This window comes from Bos indicus x Bos taurus, chromosome 4 (genome assembly GCF_003369695.1).
Source record: "Bos indicus x Bos taurus breed Angus x Brahman F1 hybrid chromosome 4, Bos_hybrid_MaternalHap_v2.0, whole genome shotgun sequence".
In the NCBI taxonomy this organism is placed as follows: domain Eukaryota; kingdom Metazoa; phylum Chordata; class Mammalia; order Artiodactyla; family Bovidae; genus Bos; species Bos indicus x Bos taurus.
This window is the reverse complement of record NC_040079.1, coordinates 47,734,991-47,760,508: the sequence shown is the minus strand read 5'-3', so window position 1 is coordinate 47,760,508 and position 25,518 is coordinate 47,734,991. Positions and strand designations below refer to the sequence as shown.

At 35.6% G+C, this 25,518-nt stretch overlaps 1 protein-coding gene across 2 annotated transcripts in view; it reads right to left on the bottom strand.

Moving 5' to 3' along the window:
• Positions 1 to 25,518, bottom strand: part of STK31 (serine/threonine kinase 31) — an 85,482-nt gene that overhangs the window by 9,926 nt on the left and 50,038 nt on the right. For both annotated transcript variants that reach the window (XM_027539336.1, XM_027539337.1), the window contains exons 14-22: positions 25,087 to 25,206; positions 23,881 to 24,012; positions 22,583 to 22,684; positions 20,996 to 21,076; positions 19,212 to 19,337; positions 18,486 to 18,611; positions 16,885 to 16,971; positions 16,021 to 16,170; positions 12,150 to 12,272 (exon numbers count right to left, since the gene is read on the bottom strand). In XM_027539336.1, coding sequence (XP_027395137.1) covers positions 12,150 to 12,272; positions 16,021 to 16,170; positions 16,885 to 16,971; positions 18,486 to 18,611; positions 19,212 to 19,337; positions 20,996 to 21,076; positions 22,583 to 22,684; positions 23,881 to 24,012; positions 25,087 to 25,206 — 1,047 coding nt within the window. The remainder of the gene's footprint in view (positions 1 to 12,149; positions 12,273 to 16,020; positions 16,171 to 16,884; positions 16,972 to 18,485; positions 18,612 to 19,211; positions 19,338 to 20,995; positions 21,077 to 22,582; positions 22,685 to 23,880; positions 24,013 to 25,086; positions 25,207 to 25,518) is intronic.

The window sequence follows — 25,518 nt, the reverse complement described above, 5'->3', positions numbered from 1 at the left end:
ACTCTGCTATATCTCACACTGGATGCTAGAGAAGTCTGCAACCCAGAAATGGCAAGAGCCACAGAACAAAAAAGTCCCAAGAAAAGCCTACTACATCTAGTCAAAGGACTGGGAATAGGGTCTTGTAGAACAGAAAATGTTTTTGGTTCAGTTCAGTAGCTCAGTCATGTCTGACTCTTTGTGACCCCATGAACCCCAGCATGTCAGGCCTCCCTGTCCATCATCAACTCCCAGAGTTTACCCAAACTCATCTCCATTGAGTCGGTGATGCCATCCAGCCATCTCATCCTCTGTCATCCCCTTCTTCTCCTGCCCTCAATCTTTCCCGCATCAGGGTCTTTTCAAATGACTCAGCTCTTCGCATCAGGTGGCCAAAGTATTGGAGTTTCAGTTTCAACATCAGTCCTTCCAATGAACACTCAGGACTGATCTCCTTTAGGATGGACTGGTTGAATCTCCTTGCAGTCCAAGGGACTCTCAAGAGTCTTCTCCAACACCACAGTTCAAAAGCATCAATTCCTCGGTGCTCAGCTTACTTTACAGTCCAACTCTCACATCCATGCATGACTACTGGAAAAACCACAGCCTTGACTAGACGGATCTTTGTTGACAAAGTAATGTCTCTGCTTTTTAATATGCTGTCTAGGTTGGTAATAACTTTCCTTCCAAGGAGGAAGCTTTTAATTTTGTCTTTTAATTTCATGGCTGCAATCACCATCTGCAGTGATTTTGGAGCCCCCCAAAATAAAGTAAGCCACTGTTTCTCCATCTATTTACCACGAAGTGACGGAACCAGCAAATTTGGAAAACTCAGCAGTGGCCACAGGACTGGAAAAGGTCAGTTTTCATTCCAATCCCAAAGAAAGGCAATGCCAAAGAATGCTCAAACTACTGCACAATTGCACTCATCTCACACGCTAGTAAAGTAATGCTCAAAATTCTCCAAGCCAGGTTTCAGCAATATCTGAACCGTGAACTTCCTGATGTTCAAGCTGGTTTTAGAAAAGGCAGAGGAACCAGAGATCAAATGCCAACATCCGCTGGATCATCAAAAAAGCAATAGAGTTCCAGAAAAACATCTATTTCTGCTTCATTGACTATGCCAAAGCCTTTGACTGTGTGGATCACAATAAACTGTGGGAAATTCTGAAAGAGATGGGAATACCAGACCACCTGATCTGCCTCTTGAGAAATTTGTATGCAGGTCAGGAAGCAACAGTTAGAACTGGACATGGAACAACAGACTGGTTCCAAATAGGAAAAGGAGTACATCAAGGCTGTAATACTGTCACCCTGCTTATTTAACTTCTCTGCAGAGTACATCATGAGAAACGCTGGGCTGGAAGAAGCACAAGCTGGAATCAAGATTACCAGGAGAAATATCAATAACCTCAGATATGCAGATGACACCACCCTTACGGCAGAAAGTGAAGAGGAACTCAAAAGCCTCTTGATGAAAGTGAAAGTGGAGAGTGAAAAAGTTGGCTTAAAGCTCAACATTCAGAAAACGAAGATCATGGCATCTGGTCCCATTACTTCATGGGAAATAGATGGGGAAAACAGTGGAAACAGTGTCAGACTTTATGTTTTTGGACTCCAAAATCACTGCAGATGGTGACTGCAGCCATGAAATTAAAAGATGCTTACTCCTTGGAAGGAAAGTTATGACCAGCCTAGATAGCATGTTCAAAAGCAGAGACATTACTTTGCCAACAAAGGTCCATCTAGTCAAGCCTATGGTTTTTCCTGTGGTCATGTATGGATGCGAGAGTTGGACTGTGAAGAAGGCTGAGCACCAAAGAACTGATGCTTTTGAACTGTGGTGTTGGAGAAGACTCTTGAGAGTCCCTTGGACTGCAAGGAGATCCAACCAGTCCATTCTGAGGAAATCAGCCCTGGGATTTCTTTGGAAGGAATGATGCTAAAGCTGAACCTCCAGTACTTTGGCCACCTCATGCGAAGAGTTGACTCATTGGAAAAGACTCTGATGCTGGGAGGGATTGGGGGCAGGAGGAGAAGGGGACGACAGAGGATGAGATGGCTGGATGGCATCACTGACTAGATGGACGGAGTTGGTGACGGACAGGGAGGCCTGAGGTGTTGCGATTCATGGGCTCGAAAAGAGTCGGACAGGACTGAGCAACTGAACTGAACTGAACTGATGGGACCAGATGCCATGATCTTAGTTTTCTGAATGATGAGCTTTAAGCCAACCTTTTCACTCTTCTCTTTCACTTTCACTTTCATCAAGAGGCTATTTAGTTCTTCTTCGCTTTCTGCCCTAAGGGTGGTGTCCTCTGCATATCTGAGGTTATTGATATTTCTCCCAGCAATCTTGATTCCAGCTTGTGCTTCTTCCAGTCCAGCGTTTCTCATGATGTACTCTGCATATAAGTTAAATAAGCAGGGTGACGATCTACAGCCTTGACGTATTTCTTTTCCTATTTGGAACCAGTCTGTTGTTCCATGTCGAGTTCTAACTGTTGCTTCCTGACCTGCATAGTTTCTTAAGAAGCACATCAGGTGGTCTGGTATTCCCATCTCTGTCAGAATTTTCCAGTTTATTGTGATCCACACAGTAAAAGGCTTTGGCATAGTCAATAAAGCAGAAATAGATGTTCCTCTGGAACTCTCTTGCTTTTTCAATGACCCAGCAGACGTTGGCAATTTGATCTCTGGTTCCTCTGCCTTTTCTAAAACCAGCTTGAACATCTGGAAATTCACAGTTCACATATTGCTGAAGCCTGTCTTGGAGAATTTTGAGCATTACTTTACTAGCATGTGAGATGAGTGCAACTGTGTGGTAGTTTGGGCATTCTTTGGAATTGCCTTTCTTTGGGAATGGAATGAAAACTGACCTTTTCCAGTCCTGTGGCCACTGCTGAGTTTTCAAAATTTGCTGGCATATTGAGTGCAGCACTTTCACAGCATCATCTTTCAGGATTTGAAAGAGCTCAACTGGAATTCCATCACCTCTACTGGCTTTGTTCGTAGTGATGCTTCCTAAGGCCCACTGGCCTTCACATTCCAGGATGTCTGGCTCTAGGTGAGTGATCACACCATCGTGATTATCTGGGTCATGAAGATCTTTTTTGTATAGTTCTTCTGTGTATTCTTGCCACCTCTTCTTAATTATCTTCTGCTTCTGTTAGGTCCATACCCTTTCTGTCTTTATTAAGCCCATCTTTGCATGAAATGTTCCCTTGGTATCTCTCATTTTCTATTTTTTCCCTCTATTTCTTTGCACTGATCGCTGAGGAAGGCTTTCTTATCTCTCCTTGCTCTTCTTTGGAACTCTGCATTCAAATGGGTATATCTTTCCTTTGCTTTTCACTTCTCTTCTTTTCACTGCTATTTGTAAGGCCTCCTCAGACAGCCATTTTGCTTTTTTGCTTTTCTTTTTCTTGGGGATGGTCTTGATCCCTGTCTCCTGTAGAATATCGCAAACCTCCGTCCATAGTTCATCAGTCACTTTGTGTATCAGATCTAGTCCCTTAAATCTATTACTCATTTCCACTGTATAATCATAAGGGATTTGATTTAGGTCATATCTGAATGGTCTAGTGGTTTTCCCCACTTTCTTCAATTTAAGTCTGAATTTGGCAATAAGGAGTTCATGATCTGAGCCACAATCTGCTCCCAGTCTTATTTTAGCTGACTGTATAGAGCTTCTCCATCTTTGGCTGCAAAGAATATAGTCATAGTCTCTATTCCAGCCAAATACTAAGGGAAAAACTGTGTCAGGAAAGCTGAGTGGGGAGTTGGACCTCCACCCTAACCATCAACAAAGAGGCAGAACAAAGTTGTATATGATGGCACTAGCTTCAATCTACCCAAACTGGTACTGCCAATGGGACCCAGCAGAGAGGTATCTTCTACTCTGCCCTCAGCAGCAACAAAGCAGAAAAAGTAGTGTAGGCACTCTTAGCCAGCACTCTATTTTCCCTCTCTACTCCCCAAGGGTCAGCAGGACCACGCCAGTGGAAATGAAACTTATACCCTCACAAGGCAGCAACAAGGCAGTAATAGTTTAACACTTTGCTTCCCCTCTCCCCAGTATCAACAGGAGTCAATAGAGAGATGATTTCCTCTCCTACCCACCAGGGAAAAGAAGAGGTAAAGCAGAGTGCAAATCAGCATTTCACTTTTGCTGAGGTGGTGTCAGCTGAGCTCAGAGGTGAGCTGCAGATCTAATTTCATCTGAAACTGTACACTACACCTATACAAGGTAACTGTCTGCAAAGAAAAAAAAAAGACTAAATAGGATGCACAGTCTCAGAACATAATACCAGAAATGTTCAGGCTACAGTTAAAAATCACGTCAAACTAAAAACCAACAAGATCTTAAATGAGAAAAAGATAATCAACAGACATCAAGATGACACAGATATAGGGATTATCTGACAAAGATTTTAAAATAACCATCATAACAATGCTCAGAGACCAATTAGAAACCTGCATGAAAGAAAAAAAAAGAAAGCCTCAGCAAAGAAGACAGAAGCAATAGAGAAAATCAAATAGAAATTTTAGAACTGAAAAACAACAAGAGAACAACAGAAAGAAAAAACTCACTGGACTGGCTCAATATAGAATAAATATGACAATGGAAAGCACCAATGAGATTGAAGACAGAAATACCACGAAATACCCAATTTGAACAAGAGAAAGAAAATGAGCAGAGACTCAGGACCTGTGGGACAATAACAAAAGATTCAAAATGTGTATCATCAATCTCAGAAAAAAAGGAGAGTGTAAGACTAACAAACTACAGGAGTAATACCTGAACCAAATTTTACATATTTGCTGAAAAACAAACAAAGTGCACCTGAACAAACCCCAAAGTTAAACCCAAAGAAATCCATGCTAAGACACATCATAATCAAACTTCAGAAAAATACTGACAGAAAAAAGTCTTAAAACCAGATGGAGAGAAAAATTACCTACAGAGGAATAATGATTCAAATAACAATGGATTTTTCACGAGACCAAGAAGGTCCAAAAAAAGCTGAATAGCATTTTTTAAGCAATGAAAAAAAAGAACTATAAACTCGGAATTCTGTACCAGCAAAAAATATTCTTCAGAAATGAAGGTGCAGTTAAGATGCTCTCCGATGAAGGAAAACTAAAGACTTTTTGATCAGGGGACTTACCTTAAAAGAATGGCAAAAACAAGTTCTTAAAACAGAAAGGAAATGATAAAAGAAGAAACACTGTAACATCAGGAACAAGAAAGAACAAAGAAAAGAGTAAAAACATGGGTAGACATTATAAATGATCCCTCAATTCACACTTTGAGAAGTGAATTCCACGTTGTCTGCATTTAGATCCAATAAGAAATCAATGATAAGTCTGAGATTCTTGGCTGGATCTCAGAGCAAGTTCAGAAACATGAAATTCCTGCACAGAGGGCATTAAGAGATGTCAGTAGTTCCATTCAGCTAGGAACCCTTAATCCTCCTACACCCAACTCCATAATAATGAGATCTATTCCACTCAGTCTACTTAATTATGATGTTAGAATCACTTTCAGATTTTAAGGGGCTGCCATCCATTTTCCTTCTCTGAGATTTTCTCTTAATTGGAGTATTTTTTGAGAGGCACTCATCATTGATCACATTACCTGAGTCTAAAAGGAAAAACAAGACATGGAATATTACTTTTCCCTTGTCTCTCATTTTGGGATTAAATATCAAAATGAAGCATAATGTGCCAAAGGTATACCTGAACTCTAAATGTAAGTGTTACATCCATTCAAGACTTTCTAGAAGGAGGACATCTCATCAAAGAACTCAAGGTTGGAGATGTCTTAATAGGGCACTGTAAAATGTAAGGGTCTTCACAGTAGTCACTGCAATGGCACTTAGCAGCTTATCTCTGAAGCCTGAGCCCCTTTTGCAACTGTTCATCAATTGGCTTCAGTGAAGGCTGTACCTCCAAGGCTGAATATGTGATGTGAATGCAGCAGGTGGTCCTGCATGGAGCCTCAAGACACAGAAATTCTGCAACAAGGCATCACTTAAGAAGTGGTATCCTTCTCTGACTCTCACATGCCTAATGTCTACACTTTGGATAATGATGTGCTCCCTTCACACAATTGTTTAGGAGAACGCAATGAGATAAAGTTCAAAAAGTACTTAATAAGTACTTTAGTTACTTATTATGTGCTCCCAACAAAGGAGGATGTTATCACCATGTTATAAATAGACATAATAACGTCCTTAAAGTCGCTCAGTCGTGTCCGACTCTTTGCCACCCCGTGGACTATCCAGGCCAGAATACTGGAGTGGGTAGCCTTTCCCTTCTCCAGGGGATCTTCCCAACTCAGGGATAGAACCCAGGTCTCCCGCATTGCAGGTGGATTCTTGGATTTGCATACCAGTTGAGCCACAAGGGAAGCCCAGTAATGTCCTTAAATGAATAAATATAATGTTTAGTCATACTTTGAAGAAAAATCAAATACATGTATCTTTTATAAAGTTATTCTCAAGAAATAAAACCTTAAAGGGAAAAGATTTTTCTAAAAGCATATAAAGCAGATTACAAAACATCTAAAAGTGAAGATTGTGTAACGAGGCTAAGCAGAAGAATAGGAGTCAAAGGGACTACAGGGTGGTCTAGATGTTCTATGATGAAGCCCAAAGCTGAAGAAGAAAGGAAGAGAAGCTAGGAGTTTGCTGATTTATTTGGCAGAAAGGGAAGATAGCTAACAAACACACAGTAGATGTGAGAGTAGTTATAGTAAAATGAGAAGATAGAAAGTCTTGTCCAGATAAAAACGTACTGGATTGGATTCTACTACTTTTGTAAAAGAAAAATTATAGGAAATCACAAAATCCTGGTTTTGTAAAGTAACTGAAATTTCATGAAGACATGGGTCTCAAATTGTTAAGAACGTCCAAAAAATGATAGGGAAGCCTAGCGTGCTGCAGTCATGGGGTCACAAAGAATCAGACATGACTGAGAGCCTGAACAACAACAAAGTTGTTCCACGGGTGATCAATATGGCCACTAACATCATCTAGGAATATCTTTGGAGTTGGAATAAAAAAGAAAATCTTCAAATAAGGTTGCAAAGAAAGGTGTAAGTGACCATGGTGGAGAGTTCATCTACTGATCTTGTTTCACTCAGGAAACAAGAAACATTTTATTTAAAAGAAAAAGAAAAGAAAAACCTAATACTTCAGCACATCAGTTCAGTTCAGTCGCTCAGTCGTGTCCAACTCTTTGTGCTAAAATTTAAATGTCCAATTTGCTACCCACAAAGGAATGCTTTTGTTCAGTTACTATTGCAGTGACAGCACTACAACCAGGAACACTTCCAGGCACAGGATACAGTAGCAAACAAGACAGACAAGCTGCCTAAAAGGAGATTACATTCTATGGATAGAGGCAGACGATAAAAAAGACAAAAGACATCAATAGTATGTTAAGAGAAGACTAAAGCTGGGGAAAAAGAGTTGCATTTTAAAGAAGGCCAAATTGAAAAAGTGATACTTGAATAAAAGAAAAAAACATTCACTCTTCATTTTAAAATTATTCTGCTTCCTCACAGTAGCACCTACAAAAATTTTTTTTTCAGTATAACATCAGAACTGCTCTAATTTTTAAAACTGCCTTCTAGAAATGCCTTTAAGAATTTCATTATAACCTGGAAATATACAAAAGAACCCTTAATACAAGCAATTTTAAGAATGTACCAGTTAAAAGAAGACTTACTGCTAGAGGTGGGAGGGTTGCCAACACTCAAATACTAAAATTTTCTGTAGTTAAAGGCAGTTTTCAGAATGTCTCTGTCATTTAATATGGGTCTCACAACAAAAACGATCCTAAAGCAAAATATCTTTTAAGATACATCCCAAAATATTTAGTCAGTATTCCAGTGTTTTAATACTAAATAAGCTGTTAACTTTTACTTTTGCTAATTCCAAAACTTTTAAAAGTCATAATGTAACAGTAATCTATTCATTATTCTGGAAATGAGATCCTTTGCTAATGATTCCAGTTTAACTTTGAAACACAGCCCTTGGGTCCTGACTTTTTTGCCCTTTTATATATTTTACACTGTGGTTTCTATTATAACTTACCTAGTTCTTTGAGGAAGAAGATCAAAGTATCTGTAAACTTTGGCAGTAACTAACTTTCCTATCAATAAAATAGCTGTTTTTAAAAAGAACTTGAACAATTAGAAAACAGTTTTTTAGTTTTTTTATGGTATCACAATACCTCCAAAAAATTAAATACTGAAGTATAGAATCTAACAACACATATATAGGATCTCTAAGTTCAAAAATAACAAAATACTGATAGAATAAATTTAAAAAGGCCTAAATAAATGAATTTGTGAATTAAAGGACTTAATAAAGATGTCTATTATTCAAAATGCTAATTCTCCCTAAATTGATCTACAGATTTAATGCAGTTCCAAGCAAAGTCACAGAGGTTTTCTGCATGTATAGATCAGATCAGATCAGTCGCTCAGTCATGTCCGACTCTTTGCAACCCCACGAATCCCAGCACGCCAGGCCTCCCTGTCCATCACCAACTCCCAGAGTTCACCCAGACTCACATCCATCAAGTCAGTGATGCCATCCAGCCATCTCATCCTCTGTCATCCCCTTCTCCTCCTGCCCCCAATCCCTCCCAGCATCAGAGTCTTTTCCAATGAGTCAACTCTTCGATGAGGTGGCCAAAGTACTGGAGGTTCAGCTTTAGCATCATTCCTTCCAAAGAAATCCCAGGGCTGATCTCCTTCAGAATGGACTGGTTGGATCTCCTTGCAGTCCAAGGGACTCTCAAGAGTCTTCTCCAACACCACAGTTCAAAAGCATCAATTCTTCGGCGCTCAGCCTTCTGCACAGTCCAACTCTCACATCCATACACGACCACAGGAAAAACCATAGCCTTGACTACACGGACCTTGGTTGGCAAAGTAATGTCTCTGCTTTTGAACATGCTATCTAGGTTGGTCATAACTTTCCTTCCAAGGAATAAGCGTCTTTTAATTTCATGGCTGCAGTCACCATCTGCAGTGATTTTGGAGCCCAGAAAAATAAAGTCTGACACTTTTTCCACTGTTTCCCCATCTATTCCCCATGAAGTGGTGGGACCGGATGCCATGATCTTCGTTTTCTGAATGCTGAGCTTTAAGCCAACTTTTTCACTCTCCACTTTCACTTTCATCAAGAGGCTTTTGAGTTCCTCTTCACTTTGTGCCATAAGGGTGGTGTCATCTGCATATCTGAGGTTATTGGTATTTCTCCAGGCAATCTTGATTCCAGTTTGTGTTTCTTCCAGCCCAGCGTTTCTCATGATGTACTCTTTCAGCGTTTCTCATGATGCATGTATAGATAAGCTGTTACTAAGATGCGTATAGAAAGGCAAAGATACCTGAATTGCTAAAACATTAAAACTTTAACAATGATGCAGAGCATCTGAAACTCTCATACAGTGTTGGTTCTGATAACACAAAATGGTATATCCATTCTGAAAAAGTCTGGCAGCACCTTATAAAGTTATACATACAGTTACAATCTACCCAACAGTCTCCTCTTGAGAGTTTATTCTAGAGAAGTAAAAACAGGATTACACAAAAACCTATACATAAATGTTCATCGAAGTTTTATTTGGAATAGCCCAAAACTGGAAACAATCCAAATGTCCTGCAAAAGGTGAACAGATCAACAAAGCTGGTACAGTCACATAACAGAGTAGTACTCAGCCACAAACATGGAATCAATTCTCAATACACTACAAGGCTTGAATGAATCTCAAAGTCATTATGCTGAGTGAAGAAGTTAGTCTCAAAAGGTTACATGCTGTAAGGTAACATTTATATGACGTTTTTAACAAGACAAAACTGCAGTGATAGAGAAAAGATCAGCAGCTGCCAAGGGTTAAGGGTTAGGGAGAGAGACTAGGGGCAGCATGTAGGATTTCTTTTTTTTTTTTTTTTTTCCCTATGAGTTATGGAACTGTTGTGTATCCTAATTGTAGTGATGAGTATACTAATCTACAGTATGTTAAAATTCACAGGACTGAACACCAAAATCCAATCAACTGTACTACATGATAGTTTAAAAATAAAATTTTTAAAAGACCTCAGTCAACATTACAGAAGAGCAGGAATTCAGCACAATAGTGTCATAGTCATAAAGCGTTTTTAGTTCAGTTCAGTTCAATTGCTCAGTTGTGTCCGACTCTTTGCAACCCCATGAACTGCAGCATGCCAGGTCTCCCTGTCCATCACCAACTCCAGGAGTTCATTCAAACTCATGTCCATCGAGTCGGTGATCCCATCCAGCCATCCCAACCTCTGTCATCCCCTTCTCCTTCTGCCCCCAGTCCCTCCCAGCATCAGAATCTTTTCCAATGAGTCAACTCTTCACATGAGGTGGCCAAAGCGCTTTACTACCAGCTAATGAAGAAAGGAAATTGATGGAATAAAGAGTGCTATTACCATACTTGTGATATTTTATGATAACTCTCAGGAACGTAAGAACATTTGAGACATTTACTTTTATCCTTATGATGTAAAGAATAAAGAGATTACTGAACCAATGACAAAAATCATGCCAGTACAATAATCATTTCTATAGCTATCATGGTTCTACGGAACCAGACAACTTTAAATACATATGACAACATAAGGCTAAAACTTACATAGGATTAACTGGGGCATGGGATTCCCACTGATTACTACTTGGGTAGATATAAACACTCTTTTAATAACAGCTTTATTGAGGTGTAAGTCATGTACAATAAACCACGTGCATTTAAAATATATATGATATATACTTCTATAAAATCATCACCATTATCGATGAACATGGTGATCATGCAAAAAACATTTCCTTGTGCCCTTTTGTAATCTATCCCTCCCTTCCCCTCTACCTTCAAACCCCAGACCACTGCAAATCTTCTTCCTATCACTGTTGGTAAGTTTGCACTTTTTAGAATTCTATACAAAGAGAACCGTAAGTATGCATTCTTTCTTTCCTTCAGCTTTTTTAACTTAGAAGAATTATTTTGAGATTCCTCCATATTACTGGGTATAAAGGCATACTTTGGAGACTGTGAGAATTCAGTTCTAGATCACTGCAATGAAGTGAAAATTGCAATAAAAAAGTGAGATAATTTTTCTGGCTTCCCATAACATATTAAGTATGCAATAGCATTATGTCTAAAAAACAATGTACATACTTTAACAATACTTAATTGCTAAAAAATGCCAACCATAATCTAATAATGCAGAGTTGCTACAAATCTTCAATATATAAAAAACATAATATCTGCAAAGTGCAATTAAGTGAAGAGCAACAGTACAAGGCATGCTTGTAATACTTCATTCCTTTTTATTACTTTGTAGTATTCCAATAGGGCTTCCCTAGTGGCTCAGGGGTAAACAATCTGCTTGCCAATGCAGGAGACGTGGGTTCAATCCCTGGGTCAGGAAGATCACAGGGAGAAGGAAATGGAAACCCACTCCAGTATTCTTGCCTAGGAAATCCCATGGACAGAGGAGCCTGGCAGGCTACAGTACATGGGGTCACAAAGAGTCGGACACAACTTGGCAACTAAATAAAAATGATAACAAGTATTCCAATGAATACACAGTAGACTATTTATCCATTTACCTGTTTATGGCCATCTGGGTTTTCCCACTTTTGGTTATTACAAATGTCTCTACATGTTCAGAGACATTTTAATATATTGAAGAAAACAACTTCAGATCATCATCACTTTCTTAAACTGAAATATAACACATCAATATATGTATATCTACACACACTATATATCCCTGTATTATGCATTATTATAAAGGCAAAAATGGCCTTTTTCCCTCACTGTTTTCCTGTGAAAAGTGAAAGTGTTAGTTGCTCAGTGGTAGCAATCTTGAGCTTCCCTCATGGATCAGACAGTAAAAAATCTGCTGGCAATTCGGGAGACCTGGGTTCTATTCCTGGGCTGGGAAGATCCCTTGGAGGAGGTCATGGCAATACACTCCAGTATTCTTGCCTGGAGAATCCCCATGGACAGAAGAGTCTGGTGGGCTACAGGCCATGGGATGGCAAAGAGTTGGACTTGAGTGAGCAACTAAGCACTTAACAACAACAAAATGACTGATTTGTTTCAATAAAAATGTAACATACCCACAATAAAAGGCAGCCATAAGCATATAAGTCAGAACTCGGAGAAGCAGGTTTTCCCATTTTCAGTTCAGGTGATAGCAAACTTAAGTCACCAACCATCATGTTCACTGAGGTTCGCTGACTCTACAGAAACAGTAGGTCAAATATTTTAGAGACAACACAGTTGAGGCAGCTTCCTGTGAAGTAATCTGCATGTAATCAACACAAAAAATATTCATTTGAAATATTCTATTCTCTCTCCACTTTGAAATATTTTTACCTAATTTCCACTATTATAAACTGCTCTTAAAATCAGTCTCATGAAATTTAACAGTGAGACTACGGTTACACTGCACATTGTAGACTCCAGATTAAATGTTAAGAATCACTGATTCAATAAAATTTAGTACTTTCTTAAAAAATACACTTCACAAGGGCAAGAGGTAGTGCTATTTTCTAACTCTGAAAATTATAAGTAATTTTAAACAACACAAGTATAAAGTACCTTCCTTCCTTACTGACCATTTTCTAAGTATACCATTTCTAATGTGTCAAAAGGATGATCAATGACAAGAACATGAACCCTGGATTCAGATAAACCTTGACTGCAATACTCACTCTGTCATTTACTTGCTATATGACCTTTGGCTTTAATCTCTGAGTCTAAATTAATTAATCTGTACAAAGGAAATTAACTTGTAACTACCTCAGAGTTATTATAAAGGTAAAGATAATCAGCACACTAATTACTTAGCATATATCGCTAAGTGTTAATTATCTTCTCCTACCATCCTTATTGGAGGAGGAAATGGCAACCCACTCCAGTATTCTTGCCTAGAGAATCCCAGGGACAGAGGAGCCTAGTGGGCTGCCATCTATGGGGTCACAGAGTTGGACACGACTTAGCAGCAGCAGCAACCATCCTTATCCTTGCTTCTCGGAGTAGGATAGTTTGGGAGTAGTACTTAAAAAGATCAGTAGCTATAGTAACACCCGGGAACTTGTAAGAAACACAAAATTTGAAATGCTGAATAAAAATCTGCATTTTATGCACACTTGAAACATATACTGTCATATACTAATTTCACCTCAATTTCTAAAAACTGCATTTTTAACAAGATTCCCAGGAGAATCACATGTAGTGTAAAGTCTGAAAAGCAATGTTTTTGACTATGGACTACTTTTCAAATTACTCTTCTGGCTAGTACTTCAACTGAGATTAGGGTAAAAAATGAAGCAAGAAGTGAGTTCAACCCATATTTCAGAATAAATCATTTTAAGGGTTTCCCCAGTGGTTAATGGTAAAGAATCTGCCACAATGCAGGAGACACACAAGACATGGGTTCAATCCCTGGATTGAGAAGATCTCCTGGAGGAGGAAATGGCAACCCACCCCAGTATTCTTGCTAGAAAAATCTCATGGACAGAAGAGCCTGGCTTGGGGGGGGGGGGGTCACAAAGAGTCGGAAACGACTGAAGCAACTGAGCATGCACCTAACAGCTGACAAATCAGTATAAATCAGGAAGAATACCTTGGACTCATATTTATAGCTGGGAGAATGGCATGCCTTGGTAAACTAACCAGGATTCCTAAGAATAGAGAACTTTTAAAAACATACAATTCAGTTATTTTTAAGATGTTATCCTAATCTTCAAATAAATATTAAAATAAACCTTTCAGCAAATTTTATTTGTATAAATCCTCTACAATCAAGCATTTCATTAGTTTTACATTTTTATTTTCCCATCTTTTTGAGGTACCACATGAAAACCACTGAACTGTATATAAACAGGTGGCATTATTCTATGACTTGCAGATGACCAATATATAAAGCATTCTAACTTTTACTAGTCAAAAGGGAACTCCACACACAATAAATATTGGCAAGGATGCTGAGAAACTGGAATCCTCATATTATCACTGATGAGTATGTAGAACAGTACAGACACTTCAGAAAATAGCTTTGTTTCTTAAAAAGTGAAACACAGACATCTACCATATAACCCAATAATTCCTTCCCTAGGAAAACATACCTCCACACAAAAACTTGTATACTGATGTTCACAGAAGCATTATTCAGAATAATCACAAAGTAGAAACCCCAGTACCCACAAACTGATGAATGTAAAAACACAGTACAGCACATCCATACAATGAAATACTAATTGGGCATTTTAAAACCATAATCAAAAAAGACACATGTACCTTAATGTTCACTGCAGCACTATTTACAATAGCTAGGCCATGGAAGCAACCTAGATGTTCATCAATAGATCAATGGATAAAGAAGCTGTGGTACATATACACAATGGAATATTATTCAGCCATACAAAGGAATGCATTTCAGTCAGTCCTAATGATGTGGATGAACCTAGAGCCTATTATCCAGAGTAAAGTAAGTCAGAAAGAGAAAGACAAATATCATATATTAATGTATATATATATGGAATCTAGAAAGATGGTACTGATAAACCTATCTGCAAGGCAGAAGTAGAGACATAGACATAAAGAATGGATTTATGGACACAGGTGGGGAAGGAGAGGGGTAGGAAGAATTGAGAGTAGCAATGAAACATTTGGATTATCATGTGTAAAATTATTAAATTGGTGCAAAAGCAATTTCGGTTTTGCATTGTTGAACTTTACCATTTGATACTGGAATACATTCTGAAATAACTGTGGTTATGTTATAAAAAATTTTTTAGAAAAGGAATGAAGTTCAGGCACATGCTACAAGATGGATAAATCTTGAAAACATTATGCAGAATGAAATATGCTCATCATAAAAAGCCACATATTGTTTGACTCCATATGCAGAAAATGTCCACAATAAGTTAAGTCCATAAGGACAGAAAGTGGATTAGTGGTTTCCAAGAGACTTAGTAGAGGAATAGAGGAGGAGTGACTGCAAAGCAGTACAGGGTTTCCTTCTGAGGGTGATAAAAGTGTTTCAGAATTAGACAGTGGTGACTGATGCACAATATTGTGACTATATTAAAATTAGTACTAAAATGTACACATCATATGTGAATTATATTTTAATAAAGAGAAATGCTCCCTTGTGATTGTATTTTGAAACTATTTATTCTACCAAAAAGAAAAAAAAATATCACAATATTCTCTTTATCTGATATATGTTACTGCTACAAACTGCCTCTTCTGAGGTAACATGACACCAAATTAACAGTCAATGTCATCAAACTAGAACTTAAACTAAATGGAAAAGTCCAAGATTCCCAAGTTTCTAAAAATGCCCACTAATCAAAAAATAGCAAAGCATGTATATCTAAATCTAATCTATTGATTGGGAGAGCAGCAGCAGATGGGGAGACAGGAGATGGCCATCTACTTTTCCTTGTGTATTCTAGCAGTTAAATGTTTCTTGATGATGACAAAATAATTGTTGTTTGCTGCTGTTATTTGTTCTCTAAGATATGTCCCACTATTTTGTGACTCCATGGACTGTAGCCCATCAGGCTCCTCTATCCATGGGATTTCCAAGACAAGAAAGCAGGAGTGGGTTGCCATGTCCTTCTCCCAAGGATTGAACCCATGTCTCCTGCACTGGCAGACAGATTCTTTACCACTGAGCCACCAGGGAAGCTCCAACTGACAAAATAATTAATGTGAATGTTGTCAATGCCATCAACTGTAATTTCAGGTTGCTCCTAAAACTTAGGTTGCTCCTAAAACTTATGGTTAAAAAAAATTTAATGCACAACTTTATAAACTCTTGTCCTAGCATCTAGCTGATAACAGAGTAATAGCTTACACCACATGACATACCTTAACCAAAGGCAAAGATCTTATAATAAATTACCATATCATGCAAAAGTGCCTAATAATACTAAATGAAGTCTAGAACTTATTTATAAAACCACTATATTTTACCACAGATTTGGTGAAGTCAAAATCTCCAACAATTCCATGTTGACGGTTTAAAGCAAAAACATTGTTCTGATGAAGTGATCCATGAACTATGTCAGCCTTGTGCAATGTATGAAGGCCCTGGGCTACACCTTTCATGACCTTTAAAGCTTCCTATAGATAATACAAAAAAAGTCAGGAAGTAGACAAATCATTTTAATAACTGAACCTTTTCTCTAGTTAAAAGACTTTTCAGAAGTGACTAAGCTTCTTCTAAACGAACCTTTAAAAACAATACAGCATAGATAAAGAATTAAAGGCCAGAAGTCCTGATTATGTAACTGGTAATATCATGTAAACATATGTATCACATATGTGTGTGTATATATATGTTTAATATGACTTAGAGACTATAGTCTCTAAGAAGACTTGGATTACAAACAATGACCATAGACCATCTAGAAAAGAAAAGAGGCCGAAAGAATTACTGTGCAGAAAGAATCAGGTCATTGTTTACTGTTATTACTAATTCAAATTTACAACAGAAATTAAAGCTACTGCTTAAGACCAAGTGCTATACTATACAATTTACATACGACACTGCCTAATAGTTATAAGGATTATGCTTTGGTGCCAAAAAGTTCCAACCCCAAGTCCCAACTCAGCCTCTGGATGAAGGACCCTGTACTAGTCACTTTAATCTCTGTGAGCCTCACTTTTCTAATCTGTATATAATGCGATAACTCATATCCCAGGGGTGATGTGACAATTAAATAATCAAAACTGTACATTGAAAGTGTGCAGCAAACCCTCAACAAACTTAAGGTGATACTTTCTCACTAGACACATCCATGAAAATAATGTGTTTTTTTTTTTTTTTTTACTTACTTCTGAAGTTAAAGGCATGGTGGACTGAACAGCATTCAGATTTGCCCTAGGATAATATGGGACCATCAGATAAGCCATAGGATCCGACTAAGAAGCAAAACAGAAAATGAGAATCTAAGTGAAAAATTCTTTAAAATATCTTCAGTATACAATGACTGTACAAAATAATTTTTCCACAAAGAATTACTTCTCTGCTGAACAAAATCTTTTAAATTTAACTAGGTCTCATTTGTTTATTTTTGCTTTTTTCTTTGGCTTGGAAGACTGATACAAGAAAACATTGCTAACAATTTACGTCAAAGAGTGTTTCATGTATGTTCTTTTCTAGGAGCTCTATGGTTTCCTGTCTTACATTTACGTATTAAACTATTTTGAGTTTATTTCTGTATATGGTGTGAGGGAATGCTATAATTTCATTGTTTCATATGTCGCTATCCAGCTTTCCCAGCACCACTTGTTGAAAAGACTGTCTAAATAAACGTAAAAGCTTTGCACAGCAGAAGAATCCATCAACAAAATTAAAACAACCTATGGAATGGGAGAAAATATTAAAAAATGATGTGACTAACAAAAGTAGTTCATATCCAAAATATACAAACAGTTCATACAACTTGATATTAAAAACAATACAAAAATAAGCAGAAGAATAGATATTTTTTCAAAGAAGACATATAGATGGCTAATAGGCACAGGAAAAGATGTTCAATATCACTAATTATTAGAGAAGTGCAAATCAAAACCACAATGAGCTAGCTATCACCTCACAGCTATCAGAAGGGCTATCATCAAAAAATCTACAAATAACAAATTTTGGAGAAGATATGGAGAAAAGGGAGCCCTTACATTGTTGGTGGTAATGTAAATTGGTACAGCCACTAAGGAAAACAGACGGGAATTCCTTAAAAAAATAAAAATAGAACCACCATACAATCCAGCAATTCTACTTCTGGGTACATATCCAGAAAACAGTAACAACAACAACAAGAATCCTAAAGATATGCACACTTCAGTGTACAAAACAGCACTATTTACAGTGGTCAAGACATGTATGTAACCCAAATGTCCATTTATAAATGAGTGAATTAAGAAAATGTGGTATATACAATGGGATATATATTGCCATTTGCAGCAATGTGGATGGACCTAGAGCATATTATGCTTAGTGAAATAACTCAGAGAAAGACAAATAACTATATGATATCACTTATATATGGAATCTAAAAAATAATACAAATGAATATATATACAAAACAGAACCAGACTCAGACATAAAAAACAAACTGTGGTTACCAAACAGGAGATGGAAAGTGCAAGGGACATATTAGGGGTATGGGGTTAATAGATACAAACTATTATATATAAAATAGATAAGCAACAAAGATTTACTATGTAATACAGGGAATTATACCCATTATCTTACAATGGAATATAATCTGCAAAAATACTGTGCTATGAAATTAATATACCTGAAATTAACAAAAATTGTAAATCAACTATATATTTAATTTAAAAAATTAAAAGGAATTACTTCTATAAAGCTTGTAACTAAAACATATTTTAAATAAAATGTTTTCTGAAAGAGATTAGCATAAAAACTTTACCTTACACAAAAATAAGAATATCAGTGGTAGCAACCCAGATTCTCCTTTAGCTTCTCTCCAAGCTGTGTGATAGGCAGCTGCTCTCTGAATTACCCTGGCTTCTGTGTCGACATCCACAGAATAGCCCTTTTACCAAAAAAGAGGAAGTGGCAGTCCTAAGATTAAAATCTCACTCTAAGTATATATCATTTCAACTTTTTATATGTTAAAATATATCTAAATTTATTCTTTAATTGCATGAGTAGTTTTCGTATCTGCTTTTAATGATATAATTTAAAAAGAAAAGAACAATTCTACCAGTAGCTTAAAATATAGTCTACAATATATACCCACTAAGACCAAATTAATTATCCAACTATTATGATTAACAGTTTTGCAGGTCAATGAAGAGAAGAAATCAAAGAATAAAAGACTGTTGGCAAAACAGTTGAGATTTCAAATAGAAACCTAAGAAAAATAAGAACTTTGAATCTTAGCTAGATCATATTAAGTTCTCCTGAAAAAAGAAAAGCAAGTATATCCTATTAAAAACATATATTATTTAGGGAAATGAGGGAAACTTTAAATACAAGGTAGTTACAGCAGCCAAACTGGAAACATAATCATGATACCAGTTAATTCATATAATTTAGAAAATAAACAGTGGGTCTTTACTTTGCTGTAAAAGTACCACCACCACGTGGTACTTCTCTGAATCTTCCACAAGTCCAAAGAACTTAAACTTACCTTTAAAAGAATTATCTGCCCATTAACCTCAGAACATATCAAAGGACGCTTGCTGCTAAGCTCCTTCATAGGCTCAGCATCAAGAAGATCTCTTTCCAAGCTCATTGTAAGAAGACCACCAGAGTTCTAAGAACAAGTTTTTGTTACAGTTCAAGAAACCAAACAAGCACTTTCAAATAACAAAATTAGTTACATACTATCAGATGGATTGGATATCATGAACTCTACTGGAGATACCAATAAAATAAAAATATTTAAAGTTTTATATTTTTCTATGTCCTGGCACTTGAATTCCCACCCGGAATGTAATCACCATACACTTAATCATGCTACCCCTCTATACGAGATTCTGAAAATGACTGGGATGAACCCTGCTTCCAAGGAACCCTGATGTTACTTGGGAAACTTAATGTGTTTCCTAAAAAATATTAAAATGATGAAAAATAAAAAGGCAGCTGTAGAATGGGAATGAGAAGTCTAAAAATTAAGACTACGACAGTTCTAGGAACTAACAGAGTTCTAACACCCCTGCCTCTGTTTGAAATGGAATCTTCAAAATTGAAAATTTCTTTCAAATAATTTAATTCTACTATGTATTCCTGATACTTTTGTGCACTAAAACATGACTATCAACATTTTAAATCAAGCTGAGTTTTACTGTGGTATAGTCTTACTAATCATAAGAGGGATTGTGAAATTATCTTCTGTTTTTTTAAGTGTTGTCACCATATTTAAGTAATCCACAATATATAATCAACCTACAGGGGATTTCCTAAAGCACATATCACAGGAAAACACCTTAAAATAATAAAGGGTATCCATAAGCCAATCATATGATTATGATTAACAGTTTTGCAGGTCAATGAAGAGAATCGTAAGCCATGATTAATCTTCCAAAATAAAACATATTAGCGTATTTTTGAAATTAATTTTCAAGCCCCATATAGTATCACATTATTTACTCACACATCCTACATAAAATAGTCTCTAAGCAAAATTAAATAATTGCAAGGAAAATCTCACATTATTTAAAAGTTTAGTCTGAAAAAGATTATTCAGTTAATTGCTTTAACAGTTTACAGGACTTTAATCTTATATATTTATCAGTTCAGATATCTATGTGAACATTCCTTTAGGTACTATATTTAAACTATTATCATGAATTTAATGACAATGTTAAAGAATAAACATCTCCTCTAGACCCTCATGGGCAGCAGACAAAATAATAAAACACAGAGTTAACAGACTCGGCTCTGAGAGCCAGAGTTTACCAATCCTGCTCCACAATGTCCTAATACATTGATCTCCTAGTTTTGAATCCTGACTGCCTAGAAAATCATACTCACATTAACATATCTACCTTAACTTCTACCTCAACTTCTCTAGAATAATTTTTCCAGCCTGCTTTAAAAGATACATTCTGTTTATAAATTCTTCATGAGTATCAGAGTCCTACTTTTATTCTAACTCTTGGAACAGGAGATAAAATTGCTTCATCAATTCAAAAGATAAACACCTTTAATTCAAATAAGTGCCATGCAAAATGTTTTCTCTTTAGTCATGAGAAAAAGAGAAAATACAGAAAACATGCAAATTGATATAAAAATTAAAATACAGTATGCAAGTATGAAAGACAGCCTTGAGAAAGTTCTAATACTAAAAACCATTCAGCAGAAACATTTTTATAGCAAGATTATTACAGATTCAACAATGATACATAATTGTAACATCATCACTTTTCAGCACTCTGCATAGTAGTAATTCTCAAAGGAAACAAAGCTTACCATGTACTTAAGTAATCCTATTTCAGGATGAAGTAGAGGAAGCTCAGGGAACCATTTTTGTACTAAGCTACTCAGCTTCGCCTAAATTTAAAAAAATATGTATTTTTTATTATAGATCAATGTATATTCAATCATACATCCTGATACCTCCCTTATTAAATAACAAGACTTCTAATCTAATAATATATATATAATCTAATAATATATATATATATAAATATATATAAAATCACTGATTTTGCCTTCTACTACAATAATTGAAAACCAAGCAGCAACTTGGATCTAAATTAACCACCTTACTAATAGAAGAAAAAGTTTATTACAAATTTTAATGGCTTGGCTTACATATACAGGCACAAAATCTTGCCTAAGGTCAAAGTCCACACTCACTTTCAAGCTAAAATGAAAAAGTGTGATGAAAAATCAACTGGAATCATAAACTGTCACTAGTTCTCAAAATGTAAGAACACAGTAACATTTTAAAATACTGGCTATTTCATGTAGGAAAAAAAAATCATAAAAGCCTGGAAAGAAAAAAACAAACATGTAGCTCTACAAAAGCTACTTTAAAGTAAACGTGTCAACTGAACATCCTTAGAAAAGTCACTTATCACATGTTTTATTCTGTAAAATTTCCAGACATTTATCAAGTTCATGGGATAGTTATTTTATCCAATATTCACAAGGTGAATAATGAAGTACACACAGGTAAGTTTGCTAAATATCACATAATAAAGTGCCTATTATTTTCATAGTACTTTTATTCTTCAGAGCACTGTTTCTTACCTTTCTTCCCATAATATCCCTAAAATATAAAATTCAATATTCTTTCCATTTTAAAGACAAGATATGCTGACTGATTCTTCCAAAGTAACAAAAATCAGTGGTAAAACTTAACCTCAACCTAGTAGTTTTGTAATATTCAACTAAATTATGGTGCCTTGTTAATGTTTTCACTGCAGTTTTAAGCTAAAATAATAATCATAAAGATTATAATAAAGGAAAAATCTTTGGGCTTTATGTTAAACAGAAAACAAGTAGTGTGCAAAATTATGAGATAATCTTGATTCTTGTAAAAATAAGACTTAAAGGAAGATAAGTCAAAAGTTTAATGTAATTATACTACTGTTACCACCGACTGAGAAAGTTAAAGATGATATTTCTTTATACTTTTCTGCAATTTTCACATCTGGAACAATGGTTATGAAATATTTTGTCATCAGAAATTAATATCTAAGTTCACATAAATATTATTGTATCAACAGTTAGTCACTTAGTTGTGTCTGACTCTTTGCGACACCATGGACTACAGACTGCCAGGATCCTCTGTCCAAGGAATTCTCCAGGAAAGACTGCCAGAGTGGATAGTCAAGCCTTTCTCCAGTGGATCTTCCCAACACAGGGATAAAACCCGCGTCTCCTGCATTGCAGGCTAAAATTACCATCTGACACACCAGGGAAACCCCCATACCAACATAACTATGCCAATATAATCTCTAGCCTTGTGATTACAGTCCACTTCATAAAAACAGATATTTGAATCCAATTTTAAAACTAATTCAACATTTCAAAGAATCAAATACTTACATATTCCTCCTGCTCATGATAAATTCCCTCAAAGACACTATTCCGTAACTGAGTTATTTCTTGTTTTATTTTTTCAATCTCAGATCCATCATGGTCATCAGACTTTAACCAGAAAGAAAAAAGTAACGTTACAGGCTTATTAAAGTAGACTGAAAACAAGTTCTTCTAGTAAGAATTAAGGCAACTTCTATGGCAAATCACTGTCTGATTTTTACATATCCTTCCATATCTAGCACTAAAGTCCCTCATAACATAATTGTTGAATTAATATTAGTTTAATATTAGTTTATTCTAACCCTGAATTTTCTAAAACCTACAAAAAGGGATTATAAAAATGTAGCCATAAAGTCTATTACATAGATTTTTCTTATCTCTTAATTTGCTGTAAGTTTTCTCTAAGATGACCAACTGCCACCATAAAATAAATATTAAGAATAGGAACCAGAATACAATTAAATTCCATGGAATATTTCTCCATGTAAAACTTGATTTTAAAAAATCAGTAAACATGTGGCATGCCTAGGAAAAACAATGTAGGACTCTGTAAACATTAATGATAACAAATAAGTCTCCTTAAAAAGTACATGTCTTTAAGGTTAGATGTATTTCTATAACAGTTAAAAAATTAAACTAAAAAAGACCTCATGTCCTACAGCCCAGAATAGGATAAAACTAGAAAAATTTTAAACTATTAAATTAGTTCTACTCCATGCTTAACTGCTCCAATGAGGAAGAAAGCTAATTCAAGCTGGATTAAGATATAATGTAAACCCCTTTGATAAGTAAATGGAATCCTCAAGGGAACAAAGAATGGCAGTTTATTCACAAAGTTTCAAGCCTAAAGGCTAAAAGTGTCCTAATTCTTTTTGTTCTATTACATTTGAAAACAACTTAAAACATCTGCAAGAAATACTATGTCCAGGCTTTAAAAAGAGAGTTAACAAAAGACATCCTGATCTTTATGACAAAATTCTACCTTTGGGGGAGCACCCTGTCACCTCTCAGCATGTAACAGGCTTATTTTTAATAGACATTGTAACAGTCCAAGTAAAAGTTTTTTAAATTATTCAAAAACATTTATGTTACCAACAACCAAGGCAACCATGTAAAATGTTTTTAGAAAACATTTCATGACATAGGAAAATGTTTTACATTATTAACCTAGTAACTTACAGAGGGAAAAAGAGATAAAATATATAAAACAAAAAGTGAATAATTTTAAAGAGTGTATTTAAGAAGCAGACCTCAAGTAAAAATAGGTACACACAGAATTCATTAAGAACCAACTGTTTTCTTACTTCTTCCAAATTATTCTTTTCAACCAATTTCCATCTCAGTCGAGCCTTTAAGCTTTTCAGTGTCTTTTTAATGGAGAGCAAGTGATCCACGCTGGGGCTCTTATTTAAACATTCAATAATCTGTTTCTTAAACTGAGAGAAAGAGTTGTTATATTTTCAACACACAAATAGCAATATTTATTGAACAGTCACCTTTGGACCACTCTCTCTATTAAGATTCAACTAATATTTACTGAGCTCAGACTGAAGTTAAAAATTTTACAATTTTCAACAAAACAATTCTACCCACTGTCTTGATTTTCTGCGTATCTACTTAGAATAATATCATTCTAGCAATCGAAGTAGCAAAGGTAAAAAATATTTCAAGCTGGACACACAGTGAGACGCACTTCGCTACAGAAAATGCAAAAGGGAATTTCCAGTGAGGATGTAAACTGAATTTATCTTTTCCAAAAGTAGTTTGACACTATATATCAAGTTTCAAGAATATTCATTCCTTTTGACTAAGTAATTAACAATTTTTAGGAATCTACTTGAGGAACTAAATAAGATTATGTACAAAAACTACATACAGTTTCATGGTAAAAAAAAAATGCAAGTAAACCTAATATCTAACACAGATGAAAGGTTAAATAACATCATATATCTATGCAAGAGATGATGTTTTATTCACTCACAATCACAGTATAAAAAAATTATTAATCATATGGGAAACTGTTCATGAAAAACCATTAAATGACAAAAACCTTTTCAAAACAGTTTACAAAATGATGCAATACACATAATATTCATATGTACATATAATTTACCATTCAAAAAGGAAATACTCTGAAAACTAGCACTTAATATCTCTTAAGCTAATGGGAATACAATCAATGTTTTTATTTCTCCTCATCTTTCTGTATATAGCAAGTTTTCTACTGTAAACTTGTATAGGCATAAAGAAAAAGATAAAAGTTATGTTTTGGAGAGCATAATAAAAACCAAAGATTAAAAAAAAAATCTCAATGTATTTTATCAGTAAAATTGCCATTCCCACTATAGGGTGAGTTTAATTATATACCAGCTAACAATGGCTATAATTTTTTTCCAGAAATAGTAAATAATTTATCTACACACTGGGTGTTAACTACTTAAGAAAAGTTTAAGTATTAAAAATTTCAAAGCATCTGTATATAAGACCAATTATATAAAGCATACTCCAACCTCAACACTGTCCTTGTACTTGGATTGTACTGTGGCAATAAGGCTTTCCTCTGAACGGATCTTTTGTAGTACTTGACTACATGTTTTTAAAATGATCTCCTTGTCTGCATCACCTTGTTCCTAAATGAAATTACACACACAGAATTATATATAAAGGAGTACAAAATAATTAAAACTTTTGATAACAATGGAAAAAATTCAAAATGATACCTTTAACAAATTTATATATTTCAAAATACTTCTTAAACATAGATCTTTTTCGAGGGAGAAGAGAAACTGATGTCAAAGATGTTCATATGGGAAATTTTATTCCCATAACACTATTATTCCTAAAGCTGTCTAAACTAGAGCATTAAAGGAAATCAGGAATACTACTATGCTAAATATAAAAACTAAACAATATACAGAACTTCAACACTATTTTTATTAACA